Source organism: Balaenoptera physalus (assembly GCF_965194825.1).
Source record: "Balaenoptera physalus genome assembly, chromosome: 12".
NCBI classification, from domain to species: domain Eukaryota; kingdom Metazoa; phylum Chordata; class Mammalia; order Artiodactyla; family Balaenopteridae; genus Balaenoptera; species Balaenoptera physalus.
In genome coordinates, this window is record NC_138897.1 from 79635925 (window position 1) to 79659339 (window position 23415).

The 23415-nt window shown below is 42.6% G+C and overlaps 1 protein-coding gene across 10 annotated transcripts in view; it reads left to right on the forward strand.

Annotated features, from left to right (window-relative positions):
• Window positions 1-23415, forward strand: part of LOC309639779 (G protein-coupled receptor kinase 3) — a 117907-nt gene that overhangs the window by 79753 nt on the left and 14739 nt on the right. For all 10 annotated transcript variants that reach the window (XR_014251849.1, XM_082417458.1, XM_082417464.1 and 7 more), the window contains 5 exons: window positions 1532-1631; window positions 8083-8161; window positions 9880-10010; window positions 12603-12697; window positions 17157-17264. Coding sequence is in view for 9 of the 10 variants with exons in the window: in XM_082417458.1 (XP_082273584.1) it covers window positions 1532-1631; window positions 8083-8161; window positions 9880-10010; window positions 12603-12697; window positions 17157-17264 (513 nt within the window). In the remaining variant the exon portion in view is untranslated. The remainder of the gene's footprint in view (window positions 1-1531; window positions 1632-8082; window positions 8162-9879; window positions 10011-12602; window positions 12698-17156; window positions 17265-23415) is intronic.

Consider the following 23415-nt stretch of genomic DNA (forward strand, 5'->3'; position numbering starts at 1 on the left):
TACTCTTGGAAACCGCCAGGGCGTGGTAAATAGTCTTCTATTTTATAGGTTAAGGGTAGACGCTTCTCAGGAGTCACACAGCTAGGAAGTGGCCAAGCTCAGCTCCCATGAATCCTCGAGCACGTCGTTTGCAGCCTCCAGGCTGCCAGTGACAGTGACCTGCCACCTGCCCTTCGGGGGGGTGCCCTCAGCTTGCTTACTCTGAGGGGCTCAAGACCTGTGGGTGCCACCTTCTCTGTGGTCTGCAATCCGAAGGTCTTATTAAACATTGTCACAGCAGGGTGGTGATAGAAGTAGTATGAGGCATTTTGAAAATTCTTTATCATAAAAAATAAATATTTCAAGAACGCGTCACTTCATGTGTTCTCAATATTTGATCCCATAATTAAGCCAATCAGTGTCTCGCAAATGGATTTGTCATATAGAACTCCTGGAAGAGTGGATAAAAATATCAAATTTGAACATCTGTCTCTGTCTTGCTGTAACTCATAACGTTATAAGTTATAAGTAAGTTAGGAATAAGTGGATTTTGTGTGTCCTACCACAGCCAGACAACTGGTATACCTGGGTATCGTGAAGTAGTATATCAGTGGGAATTTACAGTCATGCATGCAGAACTGTCAAGCCCCCACAACCCTTGTAAAAATTTCCTTTCAGCTTTCCCTTGTCCTGCTGAAAAAGCATCTGCTTTCTTTAACCTGTGATTACAGAGTGTGCTGAGTAACATGTCTGTATTTCCTTAATGTGAGTTTGTTCCAAATCTTCAAAAATCTTAAGCTGTAAAAGGTTTCTTCTCAACTAACTTTAATATAACTTGAATATAAAAATCTTACTGATTCTTTTTATCATTTGAAATATGATAACTTATGTATAGATTTAAAACAAATCAATAAAGTGCCATTTTAGAACACTGGGTTTTGGACACATGCTTTCCCTTCCCATTTGGTCAGTCATCAACATTTTAGAGTCTTGCACTCTATGCGCTTATTAAATCTTGACCAGTGCTGAATTCACAATTCCTAAATGCTAAATATGACATGTACAGCACCTCCACAAAACACACACACACACACACACACACACAGTGGTACTAGGCAGTGGCAATACATACAAAATTTATTTCCCTGAATTTTATATCCATCTACTTTATGCTCTTATTTAACTGAAACATCAATTCATATAATAATAGAAATATCTTGATTATTGCTTGATTTTTTAAAATAGACTTTTCATTTTACAGTTATTTTAGGTTTACAGAAAAAGTGCAGAAATAGTACAGGGAGTTCCCACGTACCCCATACCCAGTACCCTCATCTTACTTAGTGTGGGACACTCGTCACAATGAACGAACAAATATGTTATTATTGACTGAAGTCTCCACTTGACTCAGATTTCCTTAGTTTCTTAGAAGTATTTGCTTCTTTAAAACACTTCCCACATCTTTAGAAACTTCCCCCAGTATGATGCGTATCGTTTAATCCGTTTCGATGTATTCTCAGTGTAGATTTTTCAATAATATTTATGTTTCTAGGTATGCGATGAAATGCTTGGATAAGAAGAGGATCAAGATGAAACAAGGAGAAACCTTAGCCTTAAATGAAAGGATCATGTTGTCCCTGGTGAGCACAGGAGTAAGTATTCAATTTTGAACACTGTTGGGGTTTTTTTTGTTTGTTTGTTTGTTTTTTGATTTTTGTATCAGGACAATTTATTTAAAACACAAGCATTGTTTTTTTTCTGGTGAATTCTGCGGCTAGCCAGTTCTTGGGGGGATTAGAATTTATAGCAGGGAGCAGCAGCACTAAGTTAGTATAAATAATAATTCAGATATTACCTCTGTCTAATTTGGGAATTAGGAACGTACTAGCCACCATCGCTGTGCACACTGACAACTTGTCCCTTTAGTGGGTATTTATGACTTCCTTCTTTGTGGAATATAGTTGCAGAGATGGCAGAAAATAATCATATCAATGACAAAAAAAAAATCACTTGAATATAGTTAAGAATTGGCTGTGTGACTGAGAAGGACTAACCCAGAGAAGAAAACGTAAGAGAAACGTAGCTCCTGTCCCTCACAGACTGAAAGAGAGGAAGTGACTTGGCTTTAGTCAAACCCCCGTTGTCCCTTCGGGGTGCTCCCCAGTCCGTGTTTCATCTGGAGGGAACCTTATCTTTTCAGCACTTGCTGCTTTTACCTGCCGTGGACGCTGGCCTTTTCCATTTCCAGCACTACGTTTCTGCCTGTTGGATGTTTTATTTGTATGTCAGGCTGTCATTTTTAGCTCGGCACGTGTAAAAGCAAGCTTTTACACTGTGTCATCTTGACTTGCAAAGCAGTGTTCCATTCTGATTTCTTTTCCTTTAATAGTATCACCCAGGATCAAAACCTCGGCTTTTATTTACCTGTACAGATGTATATAAAAGACACCCAGAAAAACCCACCATCCCAGGAACCTGGGCAGTGCCCATGTGTCCTGGCAAGTGAGACATGGGGCCCTGGGGGAGGCGGGATGGTGCTTCCAACTATCATAGCTGTGTTCTAAATAAGGTCATCTTCATACATAGGTTTTGAAAAACTCAGATCTTAATGGTGACTCAAAGAATTCCTTTCAGCTAGTAAGCAAGAAACCTGAGACCCAGAGACATCATTTCTTTGCCCAAAGTCCCCGGACTCCCTGGACAGGCCCAGTGTTCTTTTCTCATCCCTTTGTAGGCTCCATGTTTTATTGTCACCTGTATTCATTGTGTTGGGGTTTATATCATTCTAGCATTAGTTTTAAGTGGTTCTGGAAAGTCTATTTGCTATCAAAGCCAATGCATATCATAATTTAGCTCAACTATAACAGATGAAAATGCCATTGCTATAAACAGTAATGTCTAATTATGTGCCTCTACCTGCCAACGTATGGACATTAAGCATTTCAAATAAGAGTTACCCTGTGTGCATGACCAAGATTTTAACTGATTGGAATGGAATCTGAGTAGCCTGCACACTGTATTGGAATCAATGTGAATAACATTGGCTTCTAGTATCTATTGAAATGTCTGTGTCTTCATTTCAGACATGGATGTGTGTTTACTGCAGACTTTAAGTGCTTTATTAAAATATTAATTTTTAATGAGTTATCTCAAAGCCTTGGATATTTATTCACACGAAAGCCTATGGAAAAAAATTTTGGGTGTTGGAAAAATATACGTACAATTTTAATTTTCATGTAGCATTTTTGTTTTATTCAGGTGAGGGAGAGTGGTTAAGTGGTTGTAGAGTTCCTCACTGGTCTACCCATAAGGGAATACATAAAAAATTGGGGTTATATTGGGCTACTGCTTTGAGCTAATTTAAAAGACTTGTTTATATTTTTTATTCAAATATCAAAACTGTTTAGCATTTTAAACATGTATAAGTACATAATTTAAAGAATTGTAGTAAAGAATTGAAAGAATTGTAATAAAGTTATTTGGAATTGTTTTTGCTAATGAAAGGCCACGGTTTATAGGATTTAAGTAATCTTTAGTTTAAAATTGCCTCCTTAGGTGATGCTTTTAGATCGGCCTGTATCAATATGATTTCCTAAGATGTTGACATGAAAATGAGCCAGAGTCACCCATCAGAGTTTTCTATTTACTAGAAGGTTGTTTTTCTCTTTCAGTCTCAAATTGAGGATTCCTACTTCTCATCCCCCAAAGAGATAGTAGAAAGTACTGTTTGCAGTTTTATTCTGTAACTTTTGGATAGTAAAAAGGGAATCAAGGACATGTATGTCCATGACTGGGGGGAGCCGTCAGCACCTTCATTAATTAAGTCAGTTGTTGTTCGTGAGAAGCATTGCTCATTCATTCCTTGATCCATACTTGAGACCTAGATTGTGCCAGGCCCTCCACTGCGAGACGGGGGTCCTGAAACGCTAGTTTGGTCCTTGTTCTTATAGAGCTGCATAGAGTGAGAGCAGCTGGTGTTTATTCAGTCTCACAAATGCGTTGATCATTGGAACACGTGGCAAGAGGTAGGAAAGACAGGTCCACGGTGCTCGGAAGGCATTTAGCAGGGCAGAGGTATTGTCCACAAACGCTCCTCTGAAGTCAGAGGAGATGCCGGGGCACATGTGGGTCCTGAGCACAAAAGTTCTGGGGACTCACAGAAGGTCGGCAGAGGTGGGGTCAGAAATGATAGGGTAGGACCACAAGATGAAGTTGTAGGGGAGAGAGGCAAACAGAGGCCAGACCAGACCAGAAAGAGCTTTCTGGGCCAGTACTGAGGTTTTTAAAAATCTTAAGAGCCGTTGGAAACAAAGTGTTTGAAGTAGGAAGATAACATGATAAGCCTTGCAAGTCTGAAAAGGTTCCTCTGACTGCAGTGTAGAGAAATGTTCTGAAGGATTACTTTACGGTCTATTTTATCACAGTTTTAAGTTCCTGCAAAATGCAGGCTATTTTGCTCACTAGGTAGGAAATCAAAGAAGACAGTTCCTTGCTGAAGAGCTTTAAGTATCCACCTGTAAACACCCCCTAGTTCTTATTTACCTTGAATTTGTAATCAAGGCAGAACATCTTAACCATAATTATCTTTGAAACCGTACCGACACCATCATTAAATCGCTGCCTGTTTGTCCACTTGGGTCAGTATTCAGTTCTTTGTGTCTCGGACCCCACCTGAGACTCAAGATGGCATCTGCTCAGGGCCTGAGAGATGAGGGATCGTGGTCAGCAAATTCTGTAGAGGTAACCAAGTCAAATCCCTTTAGTGGAGCTTTTATTTCATGTTGCTATGGAAACTTTGCCTTCGTAAGTAGGGTAACACAGGACAGCTCTGCCAAGAGTCCAGGGTCAGAGAGCTGGGGTTTGAATCTTGGCTGGCTACCAAATTTCTTTGTGACCTCAGGCAAGACATTTCCCTTTTAGGGGGTGGGGAGTTTAGTTTCCTTGTCTTTAAAATAAAGAAATCGGACCACGTGATTTTTTTTTTTTTCTTTCTTAGGAGCCCTTTCTACTCCGGTGGCCTATGATTCTAAATCTCCAATTCATGTCCCATCTTAATAACGTAGTATCTTAACTATACTTTGACCTTTTGCAATTTTCTCAGGGCCGTCATTAGAATGATCATACACCATCATGTTCAGAAATACCCCCTTTCCAGGCTCTATTTGTCCTCTGGGTGAAGTGAGTGGAGTTGCTCTCTCAGGCTGGGAAAGACCCAGGCTTTACTAAGTTCCTGGTCCACCCGCTTCTCTGCTCTAGAGATGAATTGTTCATCAGATCAGGAACCAAGAGTATGTGGGGAACGCCGTTAAGGAAGAAGCATGATATTTGGAGCAGAATGAGCCATCGCCAGCAGACTGTGGAAAGGTCTGGTGAAACACTGGTGGGATTGCAAGTAGGAGGGTACCCGCCCACCGAGAACCACGTGGCTTTTAACAGATTAAAGGGTAACACCCTTATTTTACCTATTTAATGCAAAATAAATCTTAACATTAGTAAACACTAACACCTCTCAACAGACCTCTAAGGAAAACTAGGTAACCACAAAATGAATTTTATAATTCATTCTGGAGTAACTTCCTCCAGAAGCTTTGTGGAAATTGAGTTCAAGTTCATGAATCTTGGGCACATAGGAATGTGTTAACACAAATTTATCTGTATGCCCTTAATCGACAGGTGTGAACAATGTGACTTCTGTTTCAGATTATTCTGTTGAAATTTGAATATTTTCTGTGGAATTTAATAATTCTTTGCTTCTGTTAAGAAAGTGGATATAGATATTTCATGCCATTTTTTATTTGAATCAGTTGAGTGGCAGGTGTACACTGTATGTTTATCTCAGTGGACCTAGTTCTAGATCTAGTGGGGCACTGATGGATTTTCACCAGGGAACACATGTGTGTATCCAGCACCCACGTCAAGAGATTAAAAAGTTACCGGTGTTCCAGAAGTCTCCCTGTGTCCCTTCCAGCCACTGACCCCACGCCCAAGCTAACTACTACCCAGATGTCTAAAACCGTAATTTAGCTTTGCCTGTGTTGAAACTTTATATAAATGTACTCTTTTTGTGTCTGGCTTCTCTCACTCAGTGTTGCTTGCGAGATGCATCTGAGTCGTTGCTCTTAGCAACAGCGCCTTCTGTAGCTAAATAGCAGGGGTCACCAGGCTATGTGTGTGGCCCAGGGACCAAATCTGGCTTGTGTTCACAGCCCGTGAACTAAGAATGGTTTTTTCCTTTTTAAAGCATTGTAAAGAAAAGAAACAAAGAAGAATATGTGATAGAGACTGGATGAGGCCTGCAAAGCTTAAAATATTTACTGTCTAGCCCTTTGCAGAAAAAGTTTGGTGGCCCCTGTTCTATAGTATTCCATCATATAAATGTGCCACAATTCATGTATCCATCCTCCTGTTGGTAGACATTGGGGTTATTTCCTGGTTTGGGCTATTTTGAATAGTGCCATGAGGACCATTCTCATGTCCTTGGTGCACATGAGTACAGATTCTCGTGCACATGAGTACAGATTGCTGTTAGGTAAATACCCCGGGGTAGAATTGCTGGCTCATAGGCTTTGCAGGTGGTGATCAGCTTTAGCAGATCCCACTGAACATCTTGTGAAAGTGGTAGTACCATTCCGCCCTCCCAGCGCCATACTGGAAGTTCCATTAACTCCATACCTTTGCAACACTTGGCATTGTAAGTCTTTTTAATGTTAGCCATTCTCATCGGTTTTAGTGATGATACATTGTGATTTTCAATTTGCATTTCTTAGGGAAAACTGAGGCCTAGCATCTGTTTATAGGCTTGCGGGCCGTTTGATACTCCCTTGTGTGAAGTGCTTACATTATTATTATTGTTGTTGTTGTTGTTGCTCTTTTGCCATTTTTCTACTAGGTTGTTTGCTTTTTCTTTATTGATTGTTGAGAGTTCTTTATATATTCAAGATATATATGGATTGCAAATATCTTCTGCCATTCTGTGACTCACCTTTTTACTCTCTTAATGGTGTCTTATGAAGAACAGAAGTTCTTACTTTTATTTTAGTCCAGCTTATCAATATTTTTATTGTTAATGCTTTTTGTGGCCTGTTTAAGAAATCTTTGCTTCACCCTAAGATCCTGAAGTTGTTCTCTTTGGTTTTCTTCTAGAAGCTTTATTGTTCTACCTTGAGGTCTATATCCACCTGGGGTTGACGTTAGTGTGTGGTGTGAGGTAGGGGTGAACGTCCACAGCTGATTGTACAGATAGCCTGTTACTCCGGCACCACTGATTGAAAAGGCCATGCTTTACCCCCACCCTGCTGGGTCACTTTATTACAAATCAAATGAGCATTTACATGTGGGTCTACTTCAGGATTCTGTTCTGTTCTACTGGTCGATTTGTCTGTCCTTGGGCTAGTTCCATACCGAATTACTGTTGCTTTACCATAAGTCTTGATATCTAGCACTATGAGTTTTCCAGCTTTATTTTTCTTCAAGTGTATCTGAACTTTTCTTGGCCATTTCCATTTCCATATAGATTTTGGGATCAGTTTGTCAATTTTCATTTTAATTAAGAGTGCATGGAATCTAGAGATTAATCTGGGGGAAAATTGACATCTTTACAATTGAGTTTTTCTGTCCTCGGCTCTGGTACATTTTTCCACTTTCAAAAGCTAATTTAATTCCATTTTTATTCTCAGCGTTTCAAAACAGTAATACAGATAACATTTCCCCCCATGGTATGGTTCTTCCAACCTCAGAATCAGAGATTGAAATGGATACTTGACTAGCCAGAACCGAAATGTAGACCAACAGAAAGACTAGCAAGACAGTAATATTTTTCTGTAGAATCTGAGTCTTTTGAAGATGTAGATAGAGGAGTCATGATTGAATCAGAGTGACAGAGCACCTTTGAGTTCATCTCTAATTAGCAGTGTTGTGTCTCTGTGCATTTTTCCACAGAACCAGACCCACTTTCCTGGGTCTGTTAAAGTTGCCAGGTAGGTGTCTGTGTTTCATGCACGGGGCAGTAGCATGGATAAAAAAAAATGTGTAGATGCTGTTTGGCAGTAGATGCGCTTTCCAGGGCAGCTTTTGCTTTTCTTATATATATATTTTTCACTCTAGGATTGTCCTTTCATTGTCTGTATGACCTACGCCTTCCATACGCCAGATAAACTCTGCTTCATCTTGGATCTGATGAACGGTAAGCAAGACTTGGGAAGTCTGAATACACTGCAAGACTTTGCCATGATGTTGTTTGTTTGTGTTTTCATGATGTTTTATCTTAGCTTGCATTGCTTCAGACAGACTGGCCATTTGGGTCTTTCAGGTAACTAAATTCCTCCTGAAGTTTAAGGAAACCTTTTATTCTTCAATTTTCAGTTAAACTTCATTTAAAAATGTTGACTGCCATTTCCCTCTGGCTCGCCCAGTCTCTCCCCAGGAAGTTGCAGTTTCTAGAAAAGATTTTCATAAAATAGTTAAAATACAGTAAAACTTGATTTTCTGGAATGCAACTGGCCTGGATGTTTAGTTTGCTTGTTCCTGGCCCTCAACTTTTAGGAATGAAATGCCTCCTAAAGATACATAGGCTGAAGATAGAAATGTATTTAAAAACCAACTTTGAAGGAGTGACTTTGGGCCAGGACAGATTTTAGCCCAGTCTTCTATGCCTTTAGCCCAGTTCCACTGTACATTGATCTTTTAAACTGTGACTGATGACCCAGAGAATGATGAAAGAGTTTTAGCTAGAAAAGTAGTTTTTTAATACTAGAAAGTGACATGATATATACTCAAAGCATTTTTAGTAACGAGAGCTGAAATTAAAAGGCGTACAGTTCAACAAATCAAATACCTTTTTTGAAATTCACTTGAAGTTTTATTACATTTTGAGTGTTTGATTTAAAATCGGACCTACCCAACAGCATGAAGGAATTTCACACACATTATAATGAGGAGACACAGCCAGACACAGGGGCATGTACCCTGTGTGAGTCTATTTATGTGACAGTTAGAACTGGCAAAACTAATCTATGGGGGGAGAGGTTACAATAGAGTCCGATTGGCTTTAATTAGGGGCTATGAGCTGATATACTGCCTGGGGTGGGCATGGGAAGCCTTCAGCAATGTTGGAAATCTTCTACACCTTGATCTGGTAGTGGTTATACAGGAATATGTGTGTGTGAACAGGAAGATACTTATAAAATCAAGGGCAATAAAGTTGGACACACATGAACTTTCGTAGATCAATTGAGGCTCTTCTTTTATAGTTTATAAGAACATTCCCTTACCCTGTTTGTGGCCTTCTGTGTCTCTGTAACTTGAGGCCATGTGACGATTTACCTTTTCCAACATTTTATTGTGAAAACTTCAAACATATGGCAAAATTGAAAGAATTTTACTGGGGACACCCGAATACACACCACCTGGGTTTTACCAGTTAAAATTTTACTGTATTTGCTTTCTCATATATCTATCAATATGATCAATGTGTTTGTTTTGTTTCCTTACTATTTATTGTCCACAGAATGAGTTGCTAAGCCACCTACTGGATCACTACATGGATTGATTCAGTTATTAGACAGAACTCAAGTAATCAAAGCAGATTAGCTAACCCTCCCTCCCCTTTGATGGTACATCTGGGAACTGTGATAGCTGTCAGAGAATGGTGGCTTTGTTTCATATCGTCCTGGCTATTGTCACATCTGAGTCTTCTCAATGTTTTAGTTTTCTCTAGAATTTTTAAAGCATTTGGTCAAATTACAGAAATCAATGATACATACATATATATATAGAGAGAGAGCAACAAAGCAGAAGCATAGTTTACCTTTTTCGACTGTATCATAACTATGCAGGATGACAGTGATTTTTGTTCCCTTTAAATTGATGCATTGAATTTAAATTCCGCGTCTCTGATTCCAGGGGGTGATTTGCACTATCACCTTTCACAGCACGGGGTGTTTTCTGAGAAGGAGATGCGGTTTTACGCCACAGAAGTCATCCTGGGGCTGGAACACATGCACAATCGGTTTGTCGTTTACAGAGATTTGAAGGTAAGGCCATTGGACAGACTCCTTCCGTTTATCGGACCTGTGCAATAGGTGTTGTATTGCAGTTGTGGTCTTCCAGGTGTTGCCACCTCTTTCATGGTATCCTGTCATTTTCCTCGTCTCAGCCCCGATAAAGGCATCACCTTTGTGATGTCGGTCTCCTCCAGACTCTGAACTCTGTTCTAAGGACTCCATCCTACTTGTCCCTATTACCTCCGTGTCTGGTGCAGCACATATGCCAACTCAAAAACTTTAATTGGTTAATTAGTGAAAAGCAGGGTAGGGGTGTTTTGTCATCACCCATTTTACAATTGATTGTAATTCCATTAATGTTCACTAAGCAACTGATTTGGCCCTGGCTTGGTGTGAGACCAGGAGGTGTACAAAGGTGAACTAGCAGAGAACATATATGTCTTACGGGAAGTATCTACTTGTGAACTAACACGTAGAAGGGCTGAGTCATAACTCATTTGAGGCAAGCCTGATCCGATCAGGGCAGAGTGGCTGACAGCCTGGAGAATTTCCCCCGAAGGGCACTCTCTGAGCCTCAGATTGTTTTGAATTTGCCTTAAAAAATCACTAACGGATTTTCAGGGCTTCCCTGGTGGCGCAGTGGTTGCGAATCTGCCTGCCAATGCAGGGGACATGGGTTCGAGCCCTGGTCTGGGAAGATCCCACATGCCGCGGAGCAACTAGGCCCGTGAGCCACAATTACTGAGCCTGCGCGTCTGGAGCCTGTGCTCCGCAACAGGAGAGGCTGCGAGAATGAGAGGCCCGCGCACCACAATGAAGAGTGGCCCCCACTTGCCGCAACTAGAGGAAGCCCTCGCACAGAAACGAAGATCCAACACAGCCATAAATAAATAAATAAATAAACCCAAAGTTTAAAAAAAAAAAGAAATACTAGAGTTGAACTATACGAAATGGCTGTTTTTGTCAGCAATTTCAAATTGTTCAACCTATTATTGTTAAAAAAAAAAAAATCACTAACGGATTTTCAGATCTCTGAACTACATAGCCCCAGTCTTCCATGCTTGGACTTCTTCACTGTGGTTCTGTTTAAAATCTTACTAGACTTGAAAAGAAGGAAATAAGTGCATTCTGAGTTTTTCCATTCCAGACCATGATGCTTGGTCCCAGGTTCTGCATTAAGGAGGGAGTTGGGAGTTTGCTTGGTACATCCGCGGTGATATTCATCTAGCCAGCCACATGAAGATGGGGGAGGAGATAAACAGGACCTTGACAAACTATAGAAATGATCACGCAGATATATAAAGGTGTAAATAATGGTGAGAAGAAAAATGATAGCCGTGGCAACTTCCCAAGGAGGTTGGGAGGAGAGTGGGTTTGCCTCCTCTCTGCTTCCTTTTTAACCTGAACCCAGGTTAATCAGCTAAAATGTACAGATGATGTTCCTTTGCTCATGTGTTGTGATTAGCTTTTAAAGGTTACCTCCTAAGAATCTAAAATGGTGTATTTTAGTGTTGAGCATATTATGTTTTTCACAAGGGACTTTGTAACTTTGAAAGCCTACTGCAAGGTTAAAGAATTACTCCCTTAGCCTTCATATGAACATAAAGAAGAAAAAAAGTATTTTCATCACATTAGAAATAATTAGACACTGGTTGGCACATGACATTTTATTTCCTCATGGTGAGTTTTGCAGAAGAATAAAATACACGCCGAAGGCCCATGAAGCGCCATTGTGTAATACATTTTAATTTAAATCTATAACTGGTTTCTAATCATCTTGATGCAGTATTTTTGTCTTCTAAGCTATTTAGTAGACAATGGTATTATCTAATTTCTATTCAGACTTAATTCTAGTCATTCATGATTATTCATGCTTCAGGTTTATAATGGCATGCCATTATTTTTATTTCAAGCAAAACAATAGCTGATCTCCAGCAGAAAAATATCAAGATGACTGTAATTGAATGTATATTAGGGAGAGGAGCTTTGTTTTCCATGATTATGCTGACTAAATCTAATCTTAATGGATACATTTCATCAGAGTTGTGGTCAAAATCATATTTGGTCATTTGGTAGGGCCCTCTGTTGATTCTGTACTAATAAACAGAAATGACATTTATCGGGATTAATGTGGCACCGTGGAATATTTTGATTTCTTTGGTCACTATTTGTATATTTTTACAAGGTTCCTTTCTGTGCTGTGCTTCGTGGCTTCATTCTCTGAAGTCCTAGTAGTTACAGAGGCCAAGGAGCCTGTGGACTCACCCCCTTTGTGGAGAGACTCACCATTCTGGCTGGATTGCACTTCTTGCTGTGAAAAAGAAATACTTTAACACCGATGGACTGTAGTTGTAACCCTCCCGTGTTACCTGCCCTGTGTTCCATCATCAAATGAGTAGAATCCTTCCCATCTGTCATTACCACTTTCCTGCTGAAAGTAACATGAAACATGTCATTGTCGGTATCATGCCCCACTTGGATGTGATGATATGATTAATGCTAGGATTCATGTGTAGGAATGAACTGTAATAAAATAATGAGATATCAAGCGCCAATAGTTTTAGAAGTTAGCCCCTGGGACATCTTGGGGACTCTTGAAGATCACCTTCTCTTTCATTTTAGCCCGCAAATATCCTCTTGGATGAACACGGACACATTAGGATATCAGACCTTGGTCTTGCCTGCGATTTTTCCAAAAAGAAGCCGCACGCGAGTGTGTGAGTAGTATAGCACCTCTGTCACTGTCGTTTCCTAACTCAATTCGCCTATTCACTCAGACCCTGACGTGGTCATTTGTTCCCCCATTTTTTTCTTGCCAATAGCGATTTTCAGCATGTGGCAGTGCCGGGTCAGGGGAAGGTCCTGTATCCCAGGCTGTGGGAGAGGAGATAAGGGTGGTGGTGTGCTCGCTCTCACCATTTGGAGGAACACGCAGGGACCCACAGTGTAGCTGCCCGGGGGCAGGGTGGTCTAAGGGAAAGATAGGGGCCTCAGCAGCAGACCCAAATCCGTGCTGGCTGTGTGACCCTGAGGCAGTCAGCTCACCTGCTTGACCCTCAGTCTCTTTATCTATAGGGTGGAGGTAGTAGTAGAGCCCTGAAAGCTTATATGCCAAAGAAGGTGCACAGGCAATTGCATAGAACTTTCCAAGGAAGACCAGAGGTCAGGTTTCTCTCTCCATCTACTTTTTCCTTCTTTTTCAAAACAGTTTGGTTTTTTTTTTGCTAAAAAGAAATTAGAGTTCTTTTTTTAATTTAAAAAATCATCTCCTTGCAGTTCAAGCTTTTAATGCAGGTCATATTGTTAGATCTGAATATTACATCTGTCCTCTAAACAACCATGCAGAGGAAGCTCCCTGACGCCCTGGCCGTTGGCCAGCACCTGTCCCCTCTCAGGGGACCCTAAGCTGCTTCCAGCAGTGGCCGTGCTTGTTCTGCAAGTGTTGACACTGGCCCAAGGACTTCCCTGAACCTGAGATTGTTAAAATGACAACAGGAGTATGAGGTAGCTGCCCCGGGGCTCAGCAGAAGCAGAACGGAATACGTACTGGTTTTTATTCCTATTTCTTTAGTATCAGTTTATCTGGGTGGAAGATGTGGACATATGTACGGTTTGTGGAAAAACAGGTGACTTTTGCTTGATTTTCCTTTTTCAATGTATCAGTCTTAGCAATGAAGCTCTTAAAATTCCATTTTATTGTGCATCATTGCTGTGTTGAATGGTCTTGAAGTAACTCCCAGGAGTCTTATTTCATGCATCCGTGCAGAAAATAAACTATAAATCCTTTTTTTTTTTTTTTTTTGTGGGACTAGAAATAAAGTGGTTCTAAAACTGCAGTACTTTATGAGGGGCTGCGTTAAATCAGAATTGCCATTTAAAGCTCTGATCAGATGTTAATAGCGATTAGCACCGTTTCTGTAAACATGTTTCTCTCTTCCTACAGAATCTGGGATATGGTGATAAAAGCCTTAGCATTTTGCCAGCACTTGACAATTATGAGGCCAGAACCTGGGGTTGTATAAGCCTCTCCCAGGGAGTTCATCAGACAGTTTTAAGAGAGTCATTTGAATTTTTAATGCCACGGCTATTTGGTATGCTAATTTCTTCAATTTAGTATAGTCACAACTGAATATGAATCCGAGAGCTCAGAAGAGTTAATCTCCCAAAGGAATTAACTTTCAGATGCAGAGTTACTTATTCCCATATAGGGCCTCCCCCTCTTCTTAGTGTAATTCACATGTCAGATCTGAAAGACGGCTTTTGTCCATAGCTGAACAGCATCTGTAAAGGGATGGGATCGGGAAGGTTGATTTCCATGTTTAAACGATGATAGTGAGGCCACTACTTAAAAAGGATAAACGCACAACAAAATTCTGTATTTTTAAGTAGAGGAGGCATTTCATGGCTGAGAACAGAGGCTTTCGAGTCCGCAGATGTGGGTTTGAATCCTCCTTCCACGTGGCACCAGCCTCATTTTTCTCCTCTATAAAGAGGTAGTAACAATGCTGCTTACTTCACGTGACAGTTGTGAGGGTGAAGTCAACTCCTTCACATAATAAGTACTTACTTCACGTTGGCTGTGTGCCAGGTGCTGGCAGTGCAGCGGGGACCGAGGCAGAAGAGCTCCCTGACCTCCTGGAATCAGCAGCCCTGGGGCGGTCCGGGAAGTGACCGGTGTGGGGGACAGCACTCATGCCATGAGCTGAACATCAGCTGTCCCAGGCCTGGGTGGCTGGCTGCTCTGAATATGTTGTTATCTTCACAGAAGACCCACAGGGCATGGGTATAATCATCTACTTTTACGGGATGGAAACTGAGGTTCAGAGAAACTAAGGAACTTGAACAAAGTCACATGCCTGGCACATCGTGGGGCTAGAATGAAGATCCAGTTCTGTCCGACTCCAAAGCTTGTGTTCCTTACACTCTGTCTGAACTCCCTGAGGCTTTGAGAGGATCGACTTGGTACGAGATTAAAGATTTGTGGCCAGAATTTCACCCTAGACTGGGCTTCTCTGGTCTTTTCAAAGCCGTAGGTATGATGCCAGGACTTCGTCAGACACTGGGCTGTCTGCGCAGCAGCGTTGTGGTTGGTTCTCCATCTAGGTTTAGACTCAGTCCATCTAACGATGGAATCCAATTCTGACAAACTGGGGCTTCCCTGGTGGCACAGTGTTTGAGAATCTGCCTGCCAATGCAGGGGACACGGGTTCGAGCCCTGGTCTGGGAAGATCCCACATGCCGCGGAGCAGCTGGGCCCGTGAGCCACAATTACTGAGCCTGCGCGTCTGGAGCCTGTGCTCCGCAACGAGAGAGGCCGCGATAGTGAGAGGCCCGCGCACCGCGATGAAGAGTGGCCCCCGCTTGCCGCAACTAGAGAAAGCCCTCGCACAGAAACGAAGACCCAACACAGCCATAGACAAATAAATAAATAAATAAAAATTAAAAAAAAAAAATTCTGACAAACTGAAAGTGAACCATGGAGCAGGCACCAAATGACACAGAAAAACTTTGTTTTTGGAATCAAACAGATCATCAGTGACTCATTGAGTCCCAGCTTATTTTATCCAGGAACACAAAGCTCAGTCCCCTGTCACCATGTCTTCAAATGCTCAAGTGTTCTTTCAGCATGAACAGCACAGATCGTCAGTGGGAAGCGGCAGGAAGCGCTAGGTGCTGCCGTGTAGGCAGAAGCTGAAAACCATGGAGGTGGGCAGGTCCAGTGCTCTGCTGTGTCCAGTGTCCACTCAGAGACGTGATCTGCGTTAACCCCATGCATTTATCCTTGTTGAGATCTTCCTGTCCCAGAACTGGGTTTTGATCCCGAGAATCGCAGGTTAAAAAGGTCACCACAAAGGTTTTCCCAGCAACACCGAAGTTAAAACTCCCCAGAAAATGGCTTGGATGCCCCTTGAAGAAGTCTCTGACTCTCTCCCAGTGTGCCTTGCTGACCGCACGCTGTCAGACTTTGGATTCTGGATGGCGGAGCTTTTCTGAGGGATGGACCAGTGCCCGTTTTCACTGTTTGAGAAAGTCTTTCAAGATAGAACTCTGAGGCAGAGAGGGTATCGGGCCCAGTGCTGATCCAGGATCACTTGTCGGAGCAGATTCTCACTGTTTCTGAGCATAAGTTAAAAAGGATTATAATAACATAAGGATAGAGAATAAAATCCCTAACATAGGTTGCGTTCTTTTTAAGAGCCAGCACTATCCTAAGCCCATTACATACGTGTGATCCTCACGGCACCCCTGTGGGATGAAGGTGTCATTTTATCACCCATTCTATCAGTGAAGAAAATCAATGAAGGATGGGAACAGAGCTACAGTTAAAGGCTTTTTCGGGGCCCTTTCAGGCCACGTCTTTGAAAGTTCCCCACGAGCCCTCTCTTGCGCGCTTGGAACAGTGCGTGCTCAGATCTTTAAGGAGGGGTGGGGAGTCGCAGAATGAGAAAGGATTTTGAGTTGCAGATAACACATATTATATATAAGTGGTTGTCCTCCCAAGTGATTTTTCTCAGCTTCCTGCAAGTCGCCTGCACATTTGTTTGGCTGAGTCCTTTGAGCTGTCAGCAGCTCTTTAAACCGGATACGTGATTTCTCCGTCTCCGTGCCTGTCGGCTTGTCCCCCCACGCCCGCCCTGCCTTGGAGACCATCATGACCGTGGAAGGGTGGGAGATATGACGGGCATATGTGCGAGCCCCGGTCCTCAGCACGGGAGGGTGGCGCCACACAGGGACGCCCGTGCCCATCCCTTCCAGGTCACTGTTCATCACCCCCTCCCCCCGCTCCCTCCCCCAGCCCCACACATCTCCTCAGGAGAGCCCTCGAACGGGCCTGCCCTTGGCTCCTGCTCCTCCTGGCTGGAGTGAGGAAGGACTCCCGAGACTCACGTTTCACCTCCGAGACGTTTCACCTCCGAGACCGTGGAGTGTGCGCATCGTTCATATTTATTTCATATGGTAATTTATTTATATTCAGTCCTATCCTGATGAAGACAGGAAAGGTCGTTTTCCCACTGGGTGTTTGCTGAATCATATTTGGTGGAAGCACTGTCGTCCCCGCCGCCTTGTTCATAGTTGCCGACATGGATGCATGATGCTCAGACCTCTTGGTGAGCTGGGAATGTTTTATAAGGTCTGCAAGCACTGATAACTGCACGTACCCTTTCTTCTCCCCAGGGGCACCCACGGGTACATGGCTCCCGAGGTCCTGCAGAAAGGGACTGCGTACGACAGCAGTGCCGACTGGTTCTCCCTGGGTTGTATGCTTTTCAAACTTCTGAGAGGGTGAGTGAAATGCGTCCTTTTAGTACCATCACCATGGCATGCACTTGGATCAAAATCAAAAATATTTACATGTTATTAGGTGCTAATATCGTTTTAGATCACACAGTGATCTTTAAGACACACACTGATCCAGGCGATGCCCACAGCTCTTTCTGCCTGTAAAAGTGAGAGTTTCTTTCCCGTAAGCTTTTGGTATTTTTGTTCCATGCCAGGAAGGTATGCCAACACGTTTAGACCTAAAACAAGACTTTGTTGGAATATTTCCATTGATAAGCCTTATTTTGGGAATAAGTGTTATTTTTAAAGGTAGATAATCGAAGAGGGTAGGAGAATTTCTTTTCCCTAGGAATTAATTACTCATGATCGTCTTGTGAGGTTAAAGCATTTTTTACACAAAAGGATGAACACCCAAAGAGAATCTGTTTTAAAAGTGTGCATCTGTCTGTGAACATGCTGAAATTTGTAGGTTTTAAAAACACAAAAATGAAATTGTGTAATTCTGTGTTTTTCATTTGTTATACTTGACCCTTAGTTCTAATCTACCAGAGATGATGAAATACAAGCGGAAAGAGGATGGAATGAAAGCGCTCTCCAAATATGTTCTCATATTGAACGTTTACAAATTATGTTAATATTTCCATTAATTTTAAGAGTCTTTAGCCAATTTTAACAGAGAGCTGAATTGTTTAAGATATGTTTTTGATTATTCTCCATTTACAGAGATACAAAAAGCAGTTTACATTAAAATTTCCTAGTCAGGATTCTCCCTGTAACGTTGCTTCTAGGAACACACAGGACTGGTAGTTTGCTAAACTTTCCATGTTTCCCTCGGAAAGCCTTATTGAGCATCGCTGCATCCTCTTATTACATTTAGCACAATCTGAAAAGAGGCTGGATTCCCTGTCTTCCCCCCAAACTAGGTTTCAAGCACCCCGGCTGCTTCCCCAGGACCTGGATAATCTAGTTGTTCTCTGCTCACCACATTCACTTGGGAGCTAAAATTGTATTATTGCTCAGAGAGTCAGGTCCTGTTGGTCCTTAATTGAATTACCATGTTTGTGGAGCCTGGATGGCCTTAATTCATGTCATCAGACCAACTGACCTAATTAGAGTTTCTGCAAAGCAAACCAGAGAAAACCACTTCCCGCCCGAGACGTTTCTCCAGCCGGCGGGAGTCCCCGCATGCATGGTAAGTGCATCCAGACGCACCATCTTCACTGAGGTCTCCGCTGAAGAAGGGGTTGGAGATTAGAATCCACACTTACGGAGTCACGAGGTGATTTAAGAAAAACTCTGCACAACAGCAAAAGCTGAATGCATTAACTCAAGATTCAAAAGTCAGTTGTAAAATGTGGCAGGGAAACTTCCAAAGTCTTGCATTTAGGGCTTTGTTTGTTTATTGATTTTTGTTTAATATTGTTATTCTGTCTGTTTATAATAATGTCCATCTGTGTAGTCTAGGGATGATCTGGCATATACCACTATTTTTAAAAGATCTGAAAATTGGTTTGATAAGTATCTCTATGCCAGCAGTGTGATTTGTAGCTGATAAAGCCAGTTCCGTCTTACTTGGTCATGGTTCAAGTTTGGAGGATTGCACTGGAAGGTGGTAATTCCTTTATGAAATCCTTGATCAGGCTTGATTGAAGCATTATGTTTGATGTGACCCCTATTGAGAGGAATCTTGGCCAATAGGAAGACATCCAGAGGATGGTCATGAGGATGGGATGGGGTGGATGGATAAGAAGAGATGAGAATGGTGACAGCTAGAAATCGTGGCTCCTATGGACAGGTTCAGAGAGCTGGGTACAGTGCTTCAGACGGCCATCCTGTTGGCTCCAGCTGTCGGAAGGCCCACCTCACTGAAGGAGGCATACTCATCTGTACAGCTCTAGACAGTGAGCATTTTCAGGAGAGAAAAGACTTCAATTTGACGCGAGAATGTCCATTCAGCATTTGAGCTGCCCTGTGAAGGCATGTCCTGCCTCACAGATAGCCAGCTCCCCGTCACTGCCTGGTGACCATCCACTGAGCCTGAAATGGCAAGAATCCTTCCAATGCCTAAAAAAGAGAATAGACGAATCTTCCCTACAAAGATGTATGATCGTCTGCCATTCTTTCTAATACTTGTTGAAAAGGCAATCCCAGGAATGGAGAGAGCACTGAAACCAAAGAGCGGGGAAACATTTTTTGACTTAAGTGATTTAAATACAATTCGGTGAGCATTTATTGAGTACCTGCAGTATGCAAGAGCCTGTGCTTGATGCTGTGGGGGAGGGAAGGAGGGAGGGTGGGAGCCACACACAGTCCTGGAGGAACTCGGAGGAGAGTAGATAGGTACACACACATACAAAATTGTGAGCTGGATGGGCTGTGCTGGGAGAGCAGAAATGGGATCACCAGGTCTAACCTGGAAGCATAGGGCTGACTTGACAACTTCACGTAGGAGTTGGTATGGGAAGTGTTCTCTCACAGACAGGATGGCAGGATGAAGACCTGGAGCGGAAGTAGACGACGGGGAGGGCACAATACGGAGCAGGTGCAGGTGGTCTTTCCCCATCAACGACCTGTGAGTGGGGGTGGTCAGCTGTTGGTCGCGGGGAAGGTGTGCTGAGAGAGAAGATGGAGAAAGTTGGGGCAGGGCCGGGGGCCACCTAGAATTCCATGCTGTGCAGGTGGGGCTTTGTTCTTAAGGCCCCAGAGACTGAGGGCTTTTAAGCAAAGGAGGGACAGAGAAAGGAAGCATCTTTTAAGCAAAGGTTGGGTTGCTCTCCAGTAAGAGGATGCTGGTGGGAGGCATGTCTAAGAACCCAGGCAAAGGCTTGAGTAGCGCTGTGGTACTGGGATCAGAAAGGCCACAAATGACTTAACAGTATCGTTCTTACAGTCCATAGCGGGTTTTGTTTTTTCAGTGGATGCTTGGCTATGGACAGATAGGAGTTTAGATTCAAGGTGATTGGGAGGATGGTCGTATCACTACCAATGTCAATGGGTATAAAGTATCAGTGGTTCATATTAAGCTGTTGTTTATTGAGGGCCCTTCAGGAGCAAAGCATCATGGTGAGATCTGGAGGCGATGGAGCCTTCGTCCCCTCAGCTTAAACAAGGGGTAAGAAGGTTCCATCCAGGCGTACAGAAGCATCCTATTCAGTTCTTACACACTGTACAGAGGGAGCCCGAGTAGCTGTCTTTTCTCAGACACAAGGGGCCTAAGGAACTGAAACAGGTAACTCAGGAGGGGGTGGGAGGAGAGCGCGGCCAACGTGGCCTCCCGGGCGCGGGCTTCACAGGCCGTCTGTCCCCCGGTATCCTGGTGCTCCTACGGGGCGGCCGCGGCATCAGTCCTCATGGGATGAACCAGACTCCATGCCAGCCACTCCCCAGCGCTCGTCCTCAACCCCAGGCGTGCTTGGCAATGCCCGGGGACATTTTTGGTTGTCACAACTTGGCATCTAGCGGGTCGAGGCCAGGGTTGCTGCTAAGCATCGTACAGTGCACAGGGCGGCCCCCGCTGCTCCAACAAAGGATCGCACAGCTGAGGATGAGAAACTCTGCTCCAGAGCAAGTCTCTTCCCCTCCTCCCCACATCTGCGCAGTGAGGGTGACCAGTGGTCACCAAGGGTCTTTTTTTTCGCTTCTGTTTTCTCTGATCAGATACTTCTCGCACTGACCAGTGTGCCCCATTGCTTCTGCTGAAACACTTGTCTGAACCCCTAGTTCTGTTGTGACACCCTAGAAGGATCCCACAGGGTGCAAGGGACAGGAACCTGGATGTAAGGAAGCTGTCGAGGCCCGAGAACATGTTTGCATCCCTGGGCTCAGTGATGGACCCGTCCGCTCAGGGCCGTATGTTGGGTGGGGGTCACTGCTTCCACTTCAGCTGACTGTCAGACACTGAAGAGCACCTGTGTATAAAGAGGTGTCCACGTTGCAAATGTGCGGAATCGCCGTCATGATCCTCAATCTAGAGTTCAGCTCTCTGTGAAGGGAAAGAATTGATGTGACAGTAGCCTTGATCTTAAACTTGTCACCATTGATTGTCAGACACGAGGAGAGAGCCCAGGTGGTGGTCTGGGGAGAACTGAGCTCTGCCTGAGGTTGCCGAGTTGGTTCCCATAGGGAAAAAAAAGGAATGTTTATAAATATTTTGGTAGCTATTGGCTTAGGTTCAAAACTCACATTTGATGTAGCATGCAATCTTTTTGGTATTCTAAAATTAATTTTTGACATAAGGATTTGTAGTCACTTGTATTTATAAATGGATTGTTTTTGAGCTCATCTTTTCACTGTGAATGATGTATCGTGCGTGTGTGTGTGTGTGTGTGTTTCCCCATCATTTAGCATGCCTTGAACGATTTCCCAACTCGTTTGGGGGAAATTTGCGACTCTCCCACTCTGTTATTCAAAAGCCACATCAGACCACTGTACATGTGAATTCTATTCCCATAACGTCCCCTGACGCAGCCGGAGTGTTGCATGTGCTGTTGGAAGAGCTTGGCCCACGTCATAAGCTGTTGACAGGCCCGTGTTACTGTCTCCTATTTAAAGCGGCTGCGTCGGGGAGCAGCTGTGATCACACAGGATCTGCGAGCACCATGTGCCTCCCTCAGAATGGAGATCATTACTATAGGAGGTTTTCTTTAACATTTTCCAAAATAGAAACAGAATCTTGGGTTTTGTTCACAAAGAATAATCAAGAAGACATTGGAAACAGATGCGCCTCAGGACTTGAACTTGAAAGACCAGACTTTCTCAGCACAACAGCCCAGAACCGAAGAACCGAAAAGCATTTCCGATGGTTTCTTATTGAGTCAGACGTGGCAGAGCTATATTTATCAAATGGTATTTGTAGCGATCGGGCCTGTGCGCCGGGAATGTTTTAATGTTTAACTTTAACTCCCGTCCCCTCGCAAAGCCCTCCCTCTGGTCACACGAAAGAGTTTTTAAATTTAGCACGGAGCATCTCTGTCAGAACACAGTCGTCCTTCTCTCCAAGTGTCCGGGCACAGCCCTCTGCTTCCAGCGTCAGATGCAGGCAGGCACTTGAGGGTCGAGAGCAGGAAGGGGTCCTCCGGCTTTGCACACAGGAGCCAAAGCAGATGGATTTGCCGAAACACAGGAGACCTTCACACAATCCCCTTTTATACGTTAAGGAACCCTGTGGGGTAGAAGCAGTTGTGTCATGAAGAGAGACTGAAGTTGTAGTAAGATTTAATAAACCTATATTCCTTTTCTCTTGAACCATGAACATGTTAATATCTCTGTGTATTTTGCATACAAGAATGATACAAGTCAAGTTTTTAAAAATTATAGTATCTCGTAAACAACAGATATCGTTTGTTATTCTATCCTATTTGCTTTTTAAATGCAGTAATTTTACATTTTTCTCCTTGGAAACAATTAGGATGCAAAGAATATTTCCATTCAAAATCTGTTTTAAAGATTGGCGTATGTTTGCTTGGTACTAATTTACCTTGTTTAGATTTTTTTTTTTCCAAATTAATACTTTCAAGAGATGGAAATTACTGTGTTTTTCACTGCATACGAAAGAAAGCAAGTGTTAGAGTGCCCTCTCTTGTACAAAGTGAAAATTGAAATATTTAAATAATAAATACTCTGAAGTGGAATCATCATCATAGTTTAACTTATTCAGTAGCAAGAGTGGGTGGACGTTTTAGTTCTTTTTTCTAAATCACATTGATTTATGTGCTCAACATCCGTATCCATTTTATAGAGTTAACTATTTTATATATCTTGCCTCAGATTATGTTATATATGCCTTATAAATAAATCTACAGGGTTGATCATTTTACAGGCATGTCTTACCATCAGAAATCTCAATCATATCCCTTCTTTAATTTTCAAGTGAATAAATAAGGCCAGGGTTTTCTAGTTTGCATGTTTACTAGTCTCTTTTAATGCTTAGAGTATCTGTGTTTTTTTTAATTTATTTTATTGAAATATAGTTGATTTACAATGTTGTGTTAGTTTTTAGTGTACAGCCAAGTGATTCAGTTATATAAATATAAATATATATATATATATATATATATATATATATATATATATATACATACACACACACACATTCTCCTTCACACTCTATTCCATTATGGTTTATCATAGGATATTGACTATAGTTCCCTGTGCT